This window comes from Myotis davidii, unplaced genomic scaffold, assembly GCF_000327345.1.
Source record: "Myotis davidii unplaced genomic scaffold, ASM32734v1 scaffold217, whole genome shotgun sequence".
Taxonomy (NCBI): domain Eukaryota; kingdom Metazoa; phylum Chordata; class Mammalia; order Chiroptera; family Vespertilionidae; genus Myotis; species Myotis davidii.
In genome coordinates, this window is record NW_006290034.1 from 10,387,436 (window position 1) to 10,403,073 (window position 15,638).

The 15,638-nt window shown below is 43.5% G+C and overlaps 1 protein-coding gene across 6 annotated transcripts in view; it reads right to left on the reverse strand.

Annotated features, from left to right (window-relative positions):
- The window catches only part of LOC102767867 (myomegalin), a 135,927-nt gene that overhangs the window by 75,867 nt on the left and 44,422 nt on the right, over positions 1-15,638 (reverse strand). For all 6 annotated transcript variants that reach the window (XM_015563485.1, XM_015563486.1, XM_015563484.1 and 3 more), the window contains 3 exons: positions 3,066-3,142; positions 224-347; positions 1-53 (listed from right to left, as the gene is read on the reverse strand). In XM_015563485.1, coding sequence (XP_015418971.1) covers positions 1-53; positions 224-347; positions 3,066-3,142 — 254 coding nt within the window. The remainder of the gene's footprint in view (positions 54-223; positions 348-3,065; positions 3,143-15,638) is intronic.

Below are 15,638 nucleotides of genomic sequence, written 5' to 3' on the forward strand. Positions count from 1 at the left end.
GCTTCCACCAGAGCTGCCATCCGCGCAGCTTCATTCTTTGCTAGCCTGGATTCCTGCAAAACGAACAAAAACTGAGAGAGTGCGGAGTCCCCACCGAGGTTAAGAGCCCTAAAACGCGGGGACACTCCATGCGTTTGGGGAGCACAAGAGGGGAGGAAAGGTGAATGCAGGGGCAGAGCAGTAGGGAGCAGGGCAGGGAGCCTGGCCCTGGGCCCCTGCTTACCTCCTGCAGAAGCTGGATCTTGTTCTCCAGGAGCTCGTAGACATGCTGCGTCTCCTGCTGTCTCTCCTCAACCTGGCGCCGGAGCTCGGCCTCATTGTGGCTGCTGAGACTCTCCGCATCGGCACTGAAACCGCAGAGCACGGGCCGGTGAGAGCCAGTCCCGTCATTTAGCTCGTGAACCCATGTCGGCTGTTTCACACGTTGATGAATGAGGAGAAGAATGAAGGCTTTCCCCCTCGGCGACTATTTTCAGAACTGCTTTTTCCTACCTTTCCAGGAACTCTTAAGTTTTTGTTGCTTGTCCATCAGAATACACTTGACTCCCTGGAGCAGGGGTGGGGAACCTTTATTCTGCCAAGCGCCATTTGGATATGTATAGCATCATTCGTGGGCCATACATAATTATCAACATAAACATTAGCCTGCTATATTTTGGTCAAACATTTAATCAACTCACCCCTAATGCCTTGGTAGGGCCAGACCAGATGATTTCGAGGGCCTTCTACAGCCCGTGAGCCAGACCTTCCCCATCCCTGCCCTAGAGGTTTCATTATTCCTATAGCTTCCTGGGGGGATCTTTCATTTGGAAGGTGAGTCGCCATCAAACTGTTCAGAACTCAGCCTCCATGTCCACTATCTTCTATCCAGGAACTCTTCCACTCAGGCTTATCCTCCCAGAGTGCTTTGCTAGTTCCCTGCCTTTCTTGCTATTTGAATTGCAAGTGTTCCTTCCACTGCTGGGACAGAATACCCATTTGGACAGCCACAGAAATGCTCTCCTCCTTTATACCCAGTAACTCCTAAATACCTGCCCTGCATCTGGGCTACCTGGCCAGTGTCCCATCCAGTTCTCCCTGCGGAGAGCAGACATTTAATCTACGGAGGATCGGGGTTCTGGCCTAGCTTTGGTCCTCTGACGTCCTTAGGAATGAATGTCCAGGCGCTACAGTGGGTCAGGTGTCACCAGCTTATTTTTAGCTAACAACAGCTGCCTGTGGATGTCTGAGGATTAGAAATTTGGGGGCAATATCAGGTGCTGAATGATCTTAATTCCGGTTTGGTTTTCTTCCTGCTGTAAGTCATTTGTTGAGAACCATGGACCACCTTCTTGTTCTCAGAGCAGAGAGCACCACTGTACTTTCATAAATCAAAGCTACTCTACCCAAGCCGATTGGTACTTTGACCCAGAAGTCTGTGTCCATGGAGACCAAAGGGAGCTTTCCTAAAGATGACAGGATCCCTTAGTTACTGGTGGACACTGCTCAGTACTATCCAAAGGTTTTATGTAACTTGAGTCTCTGGGGGATAGAAGGGTCTTAGTTGTACAAGGGACACAAGTCAAAAGAATAACCCTAAGTAGAAAGACCCCTAAATAGGTAGACCTCAGAAATCATCAACTTTTACTTTGACTCCATATTCTTTGATAAATGCAATAGACAAAAGCTAAGTATAATATCTTGAGAATGGAAGTTATACATTTTCTGAGTAGCTCAGTTGGCCAGGAATTCCTGATTGAAGAGGCTACAGCTGTTGTGAAGTCAGAGGCGCTGAATTGATGCCAGAAGATGTGGGTTCTGCCACTCATTTGACAAGACTTTAATACCCTGTACCTTACTTTTTTCATCCCTAAAAATAGATAATGCCACCTAATTAAAAGCTGAAATGACATAAAAAATTTTTAAAGCATTACACAAATCTCAAACTCTATTACTCAATTGTTATTTTATATGTTTTCCTAAAAGCTATCAGCTCACTTAATGCTTTAGTAAGTGTTTAATAACACCAGTATATTGTGTATTATTGAGTCTGGTTTTGAGTATTCTGACCTTGCTAGACTAGTCATCCTAAATGTCAAGAGAAGTAGCAATAGAAAGATTGACAGATCAGATTGAATGTAAGCTGATCACAGGATACACTCTGAAAATTATTTTTAATGGCAATTTTAATAATACTTATCATTTAAAACTCAGTTTTTAAATTATAAAAACTATAAATTATAAAGTAACTATTTTAACAACTCAAAATTATTTAAAGAAAAAAAATCAAGTCTCCTTCCCATCACAAACTCCAATCTCACTCCCTTGATATAAGCATGTTAAAGGATTTGATACGAAATTCTCCAGTTTTCTTCCTATGCAGCATCAAACAAACACATATACACAAAGAGAGCACTGTTTGCCGTTACTCAAAGGGGCTGACACTATAAACATCACTCAGCATTTTTCCCCCTTACTTAGTCTGTCAGGGACTTCCCACCAGGATAGAGTTAACTCATGCTTTTTACTGACTGCATAATATTCCACAGTATGGGTAGATCAAAATGCCTTCAACCATTGCTCTATTGATGCATAGTTGCTTCTGGGTTTTTGCCATTACAAATAATGATCCCGTAATTATCTTTACACATTTATCCTTTCATAGCCGTGTTTTTATTTGTAAGGAATAGATTTAGATTTTTATTTGTAAGGAATCCTTTTAAGGATTATTTGATCCGAGGAAATGTTTATTTTTTTTTACTTAGGTAGTGCCACATACCAAAAATGTGGCCACAATTCACACTCTCGTCAGCAGTGTATGAGCGTGCCCATTTCCCCCAAACTCTATGCCAGCCCTTGGTGTTATATCAGTAGATTATTGAATAGGAAGTTTGTAAACTTAGGTCTGGTGAATTTATCCGTCCATGGCAAGGTCTATCAGACTTAGTAACAGAGCCCTGAATTAGACATGGCATCCAGATGCCAGAGTTCAGGGTAAGGAATTTGGTTCCAAATCTATTATTCTTGTGTTAGTGAGCCAGACTCTGGAAGGGACCAGAACTCATCTAGTGCAAACTGCAACTCACCAAGTTTTATCCAGATGCTGTTTCTTGTCCTGGAGTTCTCGTTTCAGGCTCTCCACTTCAACCTTCAGCTCGATGTTCTGAAAAGCACACAGGCATGAATCATCATTACCTGCCGCACACCCTCTACCCTGGAACCAGGTTCCTACTTGAACTTGCCTCGGTCCTCCACTTGTCATCTCAACTCAGCCCTCTTCCTGGCCCTTGACACAGCTGTGGATTCAGATGGTCAGTAACCTAGCCAATGACCACCGGACTGTAGGCCTCAGGACTTCCCCGGGGCTACTTAACCATCCTCCTCATCTGTCCCTCACCGCCCCTGGTGCTGAACACTGCCCAAGCCTGTTCGCTCTTTAATGCACTGACGGACAGAGTGTATATTAGAATAAGTTTTTTCTTACCAACACAGGTGTGTTCCTGTAAACCAAAGTGCTGTATATAGGACTGTATTTTAAAGTATACCTAGTAATTTAATTATTTAAAGAAATTGTGTGTGATGAGCATTTCTGAAAACAATACCCTGCCTTTACGATAAAATTGGACTTTCATAAAATTGCATTTGTTTAAGGTGACAGGAGATTCTGATGGCAAATGTATGAAGAGAACACTTCTTTGTATTGAGGTGAGGCAACAACAAGTCAGATTTTGACAAACAGAAGAAGGAAATAAAAGCATCCCAAGTCAAATATGGACAAGGATTTGGTGAGACCTTGTCCAGGAAGTGCCCAGGGCAGGGGAAGTGCCCTGGTGTATGGTGAGGAGTGGGAAATCGGTACAGAAATCAGCTTACAACCAGTTTGTGAACGTCATGCTAAGAAGGCTGAATAGTAATCAGTAGAGGACAAGAACTCACTAGGGAGCTGCAGGCAAAATAGGGCCCCGGCCAGCTCTGTGCTGAGGAAGGAATTCGCGGTAGGTAGGCGTGAAGATGATGATGAGCCAAGAGGCAACTGACCAGAACAGGTGGGGACTGTCTGAGCCAGAGAAGCGCAGGGAGGAAGACTCAAAAGACCTCTCAGAGGTAGACTCCATAGGGATCGTGGGTTAGTGAGAGACTCGATTAGACCAGAGGGAGGAGCAGAGCCAACGCTGAGGTTTCTAGTCAGTGGGTGGCAACACATGTTAATGACTAAACCAGGGCATAGAAACAGGAGCAGGTTTGTGGGTGAACCGATGGAGGGGTCTCTGCATTTTAGTTCAGGATGGACTTTATTCAGGCTTTGAGCTGAGTGCACAGGAACGAATCCGTTCCTTCCCTGCTGAAATCCATTACACAGTATGAAGCAGGAGGAGTTTTAGTAATACTATGCTATGGGCTTCATCACATGAGCCTCCGTTTTCTCAGTGGTATAGGTGGTCCCACATTTTAAAAATAAGGAAACTGAAACCCAGAAGGGTTCCTCTTGAAGATAAAGCAATAACTGAATCCAGTATTCCACTCCAGCATTTCAGAGACCAGGCCAGGACACACTGCCAATCTCCCCTGACTTAGTGGAATGTGGTGAGCTATAAAATTAGGGAATGTGCCGCATTTGGACATTCTTGAAAGATGTGGAGGCAGCAAGGAGAGTGGCCGAGAGCATAGGCCCTGCAGGTGAGAAGAGGGCCTGGCAAGTCACCCGCCCTCTCTAAAAGCCCGACCTCCTCATCGATCAAGAGGGGATCGTTATGGTTCCTCGCTCACAACGATATTGGGAAGACTAAGTGAAATAATGCGCAAAAAGCACAAGCATGGTGCCTGGCGTGCAGTAAGCATTCAAGAAATATTACCTATTATCAACTATAAAACCAATTTACCCTGTCTGACTACGGGAGTTAAAGTTCCCAGCCATAACCACATTTTAAACTAGTATAATGTCATAGAAAAAAAAATGATTACACCGAAGGTGGGCTATCCCAGACCCTGCACGCAAATACATATCCAATCCGCACATTCCTCATGGTAGCTTTATCCTTCTAGAAAAGAGAATTGAAAAGGAGGGAAAACAAAAAATAAATGAGGAACGATAAAAAGAATAGAATTACTTCTCTAGGCCTTAGTCTTATGTCTGCTCTATCAAATAAACAGTGACATTTATGTCTCACACAGAACTGCTGAAATAGCTTCAGCATCACAGATGAGATCTGAAATCTTACAATCAATGATTCCAGCAGATCAAAGTCATTTCACAGGTGATACAAAATCTTACCACACAGAAATACAAGTACATTCCAATTTAAAGTGTTACGGTCTAGTCCCTCTACAACCTATTTTTGCAGAAAAATCACTGCCTAGTTACACAGAGTTTAATTAGACTTTCTTTATGTCGGTAGCTTGTTTTGTTTCTGGGAACATCACTTGACCAGAGCCTTCACAGCAATCCACGTGAAACATGGGATTCTGCTGAATCGATTCCCACCCTGATTTTTACTGCAAAGTTCAGCATAGAATTGGGTTAAGAGCAGCCAGCAGTGACCAACTACCTGACTCCTTTTCAAGGCTTCGGTGTTAACTCTATTCATTGATCTTCGCTCATATAATCCAAAATATGGTTCTAACTTTTAAAAATTAGAAGAGTTTCAAATTTATGTCCCAGTAGAAGCCATGGCACAGCAAATCCTAAAAAATAACCTACCCCTTTAAAAAAAAGAAAAATGGCTTTATCTGGCCAATTAAAAAAAAAAGCTCTTAAAGCAAAATGTATCAATCTTTTCAGCATTAGACCAGAAGCATCATTACCCATTATATTAAGGAGGTCAAGAGTTTACATACTGCCTCCCATAGATATTCCACATTTCTAGGAGTTGGGGAGAGACGTTCAAATTGAAGACGTGTGATCACAGCCAGCCGTGTGAATGGGTCAGCTTTGACTCTTGCAGGCCCTTGTCCTGCACATTTAGCAACACTCTTAGTGTAAAAGGACTTTAGAGACCCTGTGGGGAGTAATAACAATGTCTAATACGTATTTCTTATACTCAGTATGCTTGCAATCCAGTTGAGGGAAGAAGAGCAAAATTCCAAGATATGGATTAAAAAATGCTAATGGTGATCATTGGTAAGGGAGTTCAGATATAACCTAACCCAAGGAGGCTGACTGGGTAAGAAAGAGAAGGGTGGACATCACTGTAGGTAAGGAAATAAGGTATTAAGTTGAAATTGCTATATAATCCAAAATGTACAAGTACCATTCAGGAGCTCAGTCATTTCAAGCATAAATATTGGACACTGTCAAGTTCTAGAGTCACTTTTTAAAATTTCACCCATTGGCTGATGAGTGGATAAATAAAATGTGGTATAGCCATGCAATGGAATATTATTTGGCCATTAGGAGAAATGATATATACAGCATGGGTGAGCCTTGAACACATTATGTTAAGTGAATGCAGTCACAAAAAAACCTTGTGCTAAAGCCCGTGATACCAAACCTGGATTTAATACCTGACCTAATTTCCCTTTCAAATTCTCCCAGAAACATAATTTAATCAACCAGTCTGGAATTTTCTGCTCAGCACCCATGAGGTAATCTATCACATGGGCCCTCACCATGCCCCATATTGAGAAGAGGCTATCTGCAGGATAAAAACCCTTGCTGTCCCCCAGCTCCCAAAAGAAAATGTCAGTGGTCTAAAAATAGTCCTTTCCTTTTATCAGCTCCCTTCCCTCCCCTTCTTCCTGTAAAAAGCTTTCATTTTGTACAACCCCGGGATCATCCCTCTAGTTGCTAGGCGGGACGCTGCCTGACTCATGAGTCGCTTAATAAAGCCAGTGAGATCTTCAAATGTGCTGGGTTGGATTTCGTTTTTTTAACAGCCCGTAGACCCTATGATACAGGAAAGACTTTACTCAGAGGTGAAATTTCTGCCTTTCTAGATTCCGAGTTCACTGTCTCCTACTAGCGCAGTTAAGCCCCACAGGAGACACCTAGGTTGCCCCAACATGTGACAAGCGTCCTTCATTGCCAGGGAAAGGACAGCAGGGCAGTGTCCATAGTCTCTGTACCCAGAGGACTCTACGCGGCCAGGGCACTTCCCGGCCAGAGCCTGCTTTAATGTCCAGGCCCCCAAAGGGATGGAAAAAACCCAAGTGGAAAATTTCAGGTCATACAATACATAATACAAGGATCCACATCCAAATGGCAAAGTTTCTCGATTCAGGTCTTCTCCTTCAAGCCCAACCCATGTCAGTCCTTCGTAGGGGCCTGAAAACAATACCATTCTCTTCCCAGCCCAAGCAGACAAACCAGTCACATCCGAAAAAACACTGAGCTGTGAATGAGTTCGGAGGCGGTAAGGAGGTCAGGTGTATGAACAGACACAGGGGAGAGACAAAAGAAGGAGAAAGGGTGTTCACTGGGCAGAAGACAGGGTGGCTTGTGAGATGGTAGCATTTGTTTTACTTCTTTTTTGATCAAATGTTTATGAAGCATGTACTTTGGATGCACAAGGTACTCTGATAGGTACTAGAAAGAAGGAGGAGACACAATCACAGTCCTCGGGGAATTTACAGCCTATGGGGGCAATTAAGCAGATAATTACCGTCGAGTGTGATAAACAGAAGGGATCTAGAATCAGATAGTGTACGGAAACGCACACACATGGCAGCTGTAAATAGCAGCAGGTACACAAATCAATAGAGGCCCATAATGCAATTCCGCTTTCGCCTCCAGACAAACATGCCTAGACCCAACTCAACACATGTCAGACCTTGGGCTGCCCTTCCTCTTGGCTCCCTAGTCCTAATATTTTAGGGGGTGAGAGACGTGAGTCTGAAACCACCACACTGCCAAGGGGAGAAAGAAAGAATCTGGTACTTAGGGCAGCATATGGTACAAGGCAAAGAGGGTAGCCTTCAGGACTGAAGTACTAGCTCGCTCACATTCTATTAGGTTGAAACACAGGAAAGTACAGATCTTCAGCCACTTTTCACAGTTCCACATAGTTCCATACAGTTCAACCTCTGTATTCTAGAGGTAAATTGCTTAACCTAAGTTTTCGGGTTTTTTTTGAGTGCTAATAACTACCTTTCAGGAATACTGTGAAAATTAAATGAGAAAATACAGTGAAAATATCTGACACAGAGTAGGTGTTAGGGGCAGAAATAGAATACTGGAAACCAACTATAACTATAAGAAATATTAATCATGCTCTGTTAACCATGATTGTTCTTTTCTGATTAGAGAAAGCACATTTTTACCTGGTTGGGAGTTGTACGCCCTGGAATATGGGAGCTAACATCGGAATGCAGTCCATCCTCCTGTTTGGAGAACTGTCTATCATTATGGAAAGATTTATGACCTCGTGGCTGAAACAATCCAGTCCCAGAGGCACTTTACAACCGCCCCTCCTCCCCCCATCACCTGTAATCTGGTGCCGGGGCGCCCGGAGACACCTGCCCTCTGAGAATCCCCTCCAGCCCGCATGAGTTGTAACCTGTAATGATCATCCCATGCCCACTTCCCCATGCCTGTAATTCCTACTTTCCCACGTAATCTTTGTCCTTCTACCCAATATGAGCAGCTGGCCTATGGGGGGCTGCAGAGCAGATTTTTGTGGGTAACCTGCTGCTCTCCCATACTGCCGGCATTACTAGAATAGACGCTCATATATGATTCAACCCCGTTTCTGCTTAATTGGCTCAAGTAGTGACAGGCAGCTCAGACCCCTGGGTTGTCTGGTTACATAACCTGGTGAAATGTCAGTTTCCCCACAGGTAGTAAGATGCATGAGTCATAAGAAAGAGAGCTATTTCTGGTCAACACTAACTGTAGGAACCCAAGAAAACTAAAATGAGATGTTTTTGGACTAAGATGGTGGGGAAGCTGTGGATGTTGGGGGGCAGGAGGTATATGGGAAATCTCTGTATACTTGGCTTAATTTTGCTGTGAACTTAAAATTGCTCTTAAAATAAAGTCTATTACAAAGTGTATGTGTGTGTGTTGGGGGGGGGGCATTGAGGTGTCTTGGGCTTGTTTCAGTTAGACTGAGCTCAGAGGTCTTCGTGTACACACTGCTTTGGTGTCCACACTGCTCTGCACTTCAACTGTCCCCCGTGGCCACTCTGTTAAAATCTTGGTTGAGTCCCTAAGCCTCTGTTGATCTGGCAAGTAAGAAACTGTGCACATAAATACCAATGATCTCAGTGTTTCTCTCCCTCCCAGAACATTCCGTAGCTGGACGCATCTCTCTCACTTGGCTGGAGCCTCTGGGTCCACAAATAGGCCTGGCGGGGCTTAATTTAGCAAAGTGCAGGCCTCCTGAGAAAGCTGGGGTGAGGCGAGAGCCCTGCAATCCCCAGGCCACCTGTGTGCAGACAGGAGCCCAGCCCCACGCACGGGGCCGAGAGGGAGATGCTCAGAATGACTTGTGTCCTCAGCTAGTCTGGAAGGGGAGCTCAGGGAGCCATCCTCAGCTCTGCCTGGCTTCTCTCTGGGCAGCAGGTTTAGAACTGGAAGTAACAAAGTAGAAATTAAAAAAATATAACAACTGTATTAATTTTTCTATAGATAAATTGGTGCACAGGAAACATACAGCCTACTAAATGTTTTTAAATGATTTGTGTTGCCCAGTCAGAGTGGTTTAGTGGTTGAGCGTTGACCTATGAACCCGGAGGTCACAGTTTGATTCCAAATCAGGGCACATGCCTGGTATTGGGGCTCAGTCCCCAGTAGCGGGCATGCAGGAGGCAGCCGATCGATGATTCTCTCCCATCATTGATGTTTCTATCTCTTTCTCCCTCTCGCTTCCTCTCTGAAATCGATAAAAATAAATTTTTAAAAAAGTGTCCAGGTTGTCTAACGTGATCTGACATTTATCCCCAAATTCAGCTCACTTGCTTTTATTTTTCAAAAAGGACAGAGCCACTGATCGGTGTCCTGCAAAGTGCAGGACGGTGTTTCTTACCCTGAAGCTTCCACTCCACACTGGAATCTAAGCCACTCCTCCTGGAAAGCCCAGCTGTGTCCTGCACAGGCCCTCTGGTCAGTCACCTCTTACGAGGCTGAGCTTCTGTTGGGGACCAGGCACAGCACTTAAGACTGAAGGTTCTACAGCTCTGCCATCTAGGGCGGCGACCACAGGCCACATGTGGCTACAGAACCCCTGAGATGTGACCAGTCCAACCTGAGATATGCTGTAAGGACTTCAAAGACTCCGTACACACTGATTTCAAAGGCCAACCACAACGAAAGAATACACACTCTCGATTTTTAAATATTCATTTCATGCCAAAGTAATATTTTAAAGACATTATTAACATTAATTTCATTTTTTTTTAAAAAACTTTTCTTTTAATATGACCACTAGAAATGTCTAAATTTCGTCTGTGGCTCACATTGTATTTCTACTGGACGGCACTGCTCTCTAAGATGTTAGGAGAAAGGTGCACTAGCTCTCGGTACATCACACGGAAAACGCTCTGCCCTGCATTACACTAATCCTGTGGTACAGGAGAATCTTAGCGTTTCATGGGATGATGGCATTCAGCAACCAACAAAACACCGACGTGACTCCAGCTCATTATAAGTGAAGCAAAACGAGACGAGTGGTAGCAAGCATGGCACTGAGGAGGGGTCAGATCCCAGGCCTACTCAAACTATGTTCAGGCACTACGACGAGTATCAGGAGAACAGGGACCCCTCTATTCTCTCACCACTGTGTCCCCACTGTTGTTAGCATGGTGCCCATACTTAGAAGATGATTATATCTTTATCAGATGAGTGAATTTGTTCAAAATAAAACAGAACTCACTCTTTTTTGGGGGTGGGGGTGGGGATTAATCCTCATCAGAGGATATTTTTCCCATTGATCTTCTAGAGAGAGTGGAAGAGAGAGGGAAAGACAGAGAGAAACATCAATGTGAGAGAAACACATAGATAGGTTGCCTCCTGTACACGCCCTAAACAGGGCCCGGGCCAGGGAGGAGCCTACAATCAATGTACATGCCCTTGACCAGAATCAAACCCGGGGACCCTTTGGTCCGCAGGCTGATGCTCTATCCACTGAGCCAATCTGGCTAGGCCAGAGCCCACTCTTAAGAAATTCTTACTGTCAAGAATTTCTTCTTTTTAAAATTTTTTTATTGTTGAAAGTATTACATATGTCTCCTTTTCCCCCCATTGACCTCTCACCACCCACTCCCACCCCCCAGCACAGGCCCTCAACCCTCTACTGTCTGTGTCCATTGGTGATGCGTGTATGCATGCATACAAGTCCTTTGATTGATCTCTTACTGCCCAGTCCCCCCCCCCCACACACACACAAGAATTTCTTCTTCTTATCTATTTCATTCCTCAATGTGTTTGCTCTCTATTTCTGCCAACCTTTCTCTTGGAGAGGCTGCTGGGTTCCGGGAGGAGATGAGGGTTCTCCTCCAAAGCACAGCTCCTGAGCCTCCCAGGTGGAGGAGATAGCAAAGGATGCAAAGGTGTCTGCTCTTCTTCTTTTTCTGCACAGATGAGCCTCCCTTGCAATCTTCAGGGTGTTTGCAAACAACACACTTTCAGAGCTTCTGTTATAGGCTCAACAATGTTGAAGATTATGTTGAAGGCTACAGAGGAAGTTTGAGATCAATCCACCCCACAAAGTGTTTATAATCCAAAAGGAGGGACAAGGACTGTATATGTGGAAAGATAGTTGGCAGCCAGGAATTCAATAACATTGGCCAAATAATGCACCTCGACTGTAGTTGCTGGAAGAGCACAGAGAGTGAAAGAGGATTTCAGGCAGTGTGATAAGGACAGGCCCACCTGAGCAGGTAGAATCTGAGTTGGACTCTGAAACCTGAGAAAGGTTTAGATAAGCAGAGAAAACAGATAGGGGTATTCCAGGTGTGATCACGGATATGTCAGCAGGGATTAGCACACATGAGGGAGAGTGACTCACTCTAGGGGCATGTTTGAAAATACACAGTAGGAGAATAAGCTTGCTTTTTTTCTTTTTTAAAAAATTTATTGTTTAAAGTATGACAAGCTTGCTTTTTACCTCCTTGAGAATACTGAAATGCTAGAAGAAAACTCTTGACAGTCTTCTCCCACCGAATCTGTCCGTCTACAGGCAGCTGAGCTCACATACTGTCTCTCCACTTGTGACCACAGGCCAACTATCCATGCTCCCACCTAAAGCCAAACATCCCATTTATACATTGCCTCTCAAAAGAACCATCCAGAAACTCTCCCATTCTCTTCACCAATATTTCACATTCTACTGGAAAATTCTATTGGTATATAAACATGCTATTATTCATCTATCTTTTTTAAAAAGTCTTCTATAAACCCCTTACTGGTGACTGTCCAATTTCTTTGTCCTCCTTTGCAACAAAACTCCTAAATAGGATCTGTTGTGCTCATTGAGTTCAATTCTTTTCCTCTCAGTGTCTGTTATACCTACTGCGATCAGGCTTTGCCTCCACCAGTCCATCAAACTACTCTAAGCAAGATCACTAGTGACATCTGTGTTGTTCAATCCAAAGATCAATTCTTTAAACAATTTTTTAAAATTGATTTCAGGGAGGAAAAGAGAGGGAGAGAGAGATAGAAACATTAATGATGAGAAAGAATCATTGATTGGCTGCCTCCTGCACACCCCGTACTGGGAATCGAGCCCACAACCGCAACCGTGGCATATGCCCTGACGGGGAATCAAACCGTGACCTCTTGATTCATAGGACAATGCTCAACCACTGAGCCATGCAGGCCAAGCCAAAGGTCAATTCTTAGTCATCATATTACTTGAGCTATCAGCGGCAGTTCAAAAGGTTGACCCCACCCTCTTCCATTATATACTTTCTTTCTTTTTAAAAAAATATATTTTTGTTGATCTCAAAGAGGAAGGGAAACAGATAGAAACATCAATGATGAGAGACAATCATTGATCGGCTGCCTCCTGCACACCTCCGACTGGGGATCGAGCCCAAAACCCCAGGGCATGTTCCTCCGACCAGGAATTGAACCATAACCTTCTGATTCATAGATTGACACTCAACTGGCTAAGCCATTATATACTCTCTTTACTTGGTTTCCATGACTCCAGACTCTTGGTTTTCTTCCCACTTCACCAATCGCATCTTTTCTATCTCCTTTGTTGGTTCTTCTATTAATGTTTGAGTGACCCAGGGTTAAGTCTTTGGTCCTTTTCTCTTCCCTGTTGGTAGTTCTAACTCTCTGGTGATCTTATACAGCTTTAAATACTCTTTATATGCTGACAACACCCAAATTTTATATCTCCAGTCCAATGCATTATCCAGAACTTCAGACATAAATTCAACTGCTTGCTTGATATTGCCACTGGAAATGTCCAACAAATATCCCAAAAACAGAATGTCCAAAATTGAAATCCCACTCCCCACCCTCACACCTGCTCCACATATAGCCTTCCCAGTTTTAATTATGGCAACTCCATCCTTCCAGTTGTTTGGGCTTTGACCCTGGAGTCTTCCTTAATTCCTTTTTTCCTCTCATATTCCACATCCATCCCTCCATCAGCAAATCCTTCTGGTGCTACCTTCACCATCTCTCCCCCATCAACTGCTATTACCTTGGTCTGATAATCATCACCTCCTATGTGGATTACTGCAATAGCTTCCCAGCAGCCCTTCCTGGCTTCTACCCTTTCCCTTCTACAGCTTTTTCTCAATATCATAACCACAGTGATCTTTAAAAATTTTTTTCATTTTTCAATTATAGTTTACACTCAATATTATTCTGTATTAGTTTCAGATGGATAGCATAGTGGTTAGATAATAATGTACTTTACAGCGTGATCCCCAGGTATTTCAAGTACCCACCTGGCACCATACATACTGGTTATTTGATATTATTGACTATATTCCCTGTGTTGTAATTTACATCTCTGTGACTATTCTGTAACTACCAATTTGTACTTCTTAATCTCCTCACCTGTTTCACCCAGTTCCCTAATTCCACTCCCCTCTGCCAACTGTCAGTCCACAGAGATCTTTTCAAAAGTCAGATAGAACTCTCATTTATTAGGTCACTGCTCTGTTCAAAACCTTTCAGTGGCTTCCCTTACCAATAAGAGTTAAAGCCAAAGTCTTTAAAATTATCTATGAGGGCCTATCTGATCTGCATCAGCTCCACTACCTCTAGGGCCTCATCTCTCAGCATTCTTGCACCTTCTCGTGCCGCTTCAGGATCCATCCATGGCTGCCCTGAAATGTTCTTCTCCTAGTTATCTGCTTGGCTAACTTCCTCATTTCCTTTAAGGCATTGCTTTAAAAAAAACAAAAAACATTTTCTATGGCAAATCCACAATCTTATCAATTGAAATGTATGCTTATGATATGTCTAGCAATTCCACTCCTAGGTATTTACCCACAAGAAATAAAACAAAGACTTGTGCGTGAATGTTTAGAGCAGTTTTATTCCTAACAGCCAGTCACTGCACAAAACCCATATGCTCATCTGCAGGCGAACAGATAAACAAATTGCATTATATTCAAACAGTGGAATACTGCTCAGCGATAAAAAAGAATGAACTAGTGACACAACATGAATGAACTTCAAAATCATTATGCTAAGTAAAAGAAGCCAGGCACCAGAATCTATACTGTATGCTTCTATTTATATGAAATTCTAGGATAAAACTAAGCCATAGACAGAAAGGAGATCAATGGTGTGACAGGATTGATACCAATGGGACATACAATTTTGGGGGTCATAAAATACTTTATATCTCTATTGTGTGGTGGTGGTGGTTGCATTGATGTATATATTTGTTCAAATTCATCAAACTGTACACTTAAATAAAGTTGATTTAAACAAAAAGAGGTAAAGAAAGATATGATAAAGGAAATGTCAATGCAAATAGCCAAGTACAAAGGGTGAGTAAGGAACTCAATATGGAGACCACCAATCTGGGATGCTTGATGGTTATAAATGCTGTGAAGGCAGAACCTAGGAACACATCTTCCTCTATTGGTCACTCTCATGTTTATTTACCTCCCTTCCCATGCCATCTCTGCAAAAAAAAAAAAAAAAAGTGGGATGATTATGTGGTGGACAGACTCTAACACGGCTCCCGTGATATCGGCCTCCTGGTGTTCATGCCTTTGTATAGTTCCCTCCCCTTGAGTATGGGCAGCAGGTGTAATTTGCTTCCACCCAATAAATATAACAAAGGTGGGGACTGTCACTGCTCTGACAATGTTAAGCCTTAAGACTGTCTTGGTAGCAGACTTGCTCTAGCGCCTCTCCCTGCTGACTTGTTGAAGCAAGTTGCCATGTGGAAAAGCCCATATGGCAAAGGGTAGTGGGTGGCTTCAAGGAACTGTGGCCAGCCTCTTGCCAACATCCAGCAGGAAGTTGGGACCTCTAGTCCTACCACCCAAGTGAGCCCAGAAGCAGATTCTTCACCATCATGTCTCCAGATGAGAACTCAGCCCAGCCAATACCTGCTCTGTAGCCTAGTGAAGTGCTAAACAGAGAACTCAGCTAAGCTGTTTCTGGAGTGCTGGCCCACATAAACTGAAGTAAGGAGCGTGTGTGTGTGTGTGTGTGTGTGTGTGTGTGTGTGTGTGTGTGTGTGACTGTAGGAAGGAGAAGCACTTAGGATTTAACTTTTTCAAATTTGTCTTTTTTTTCC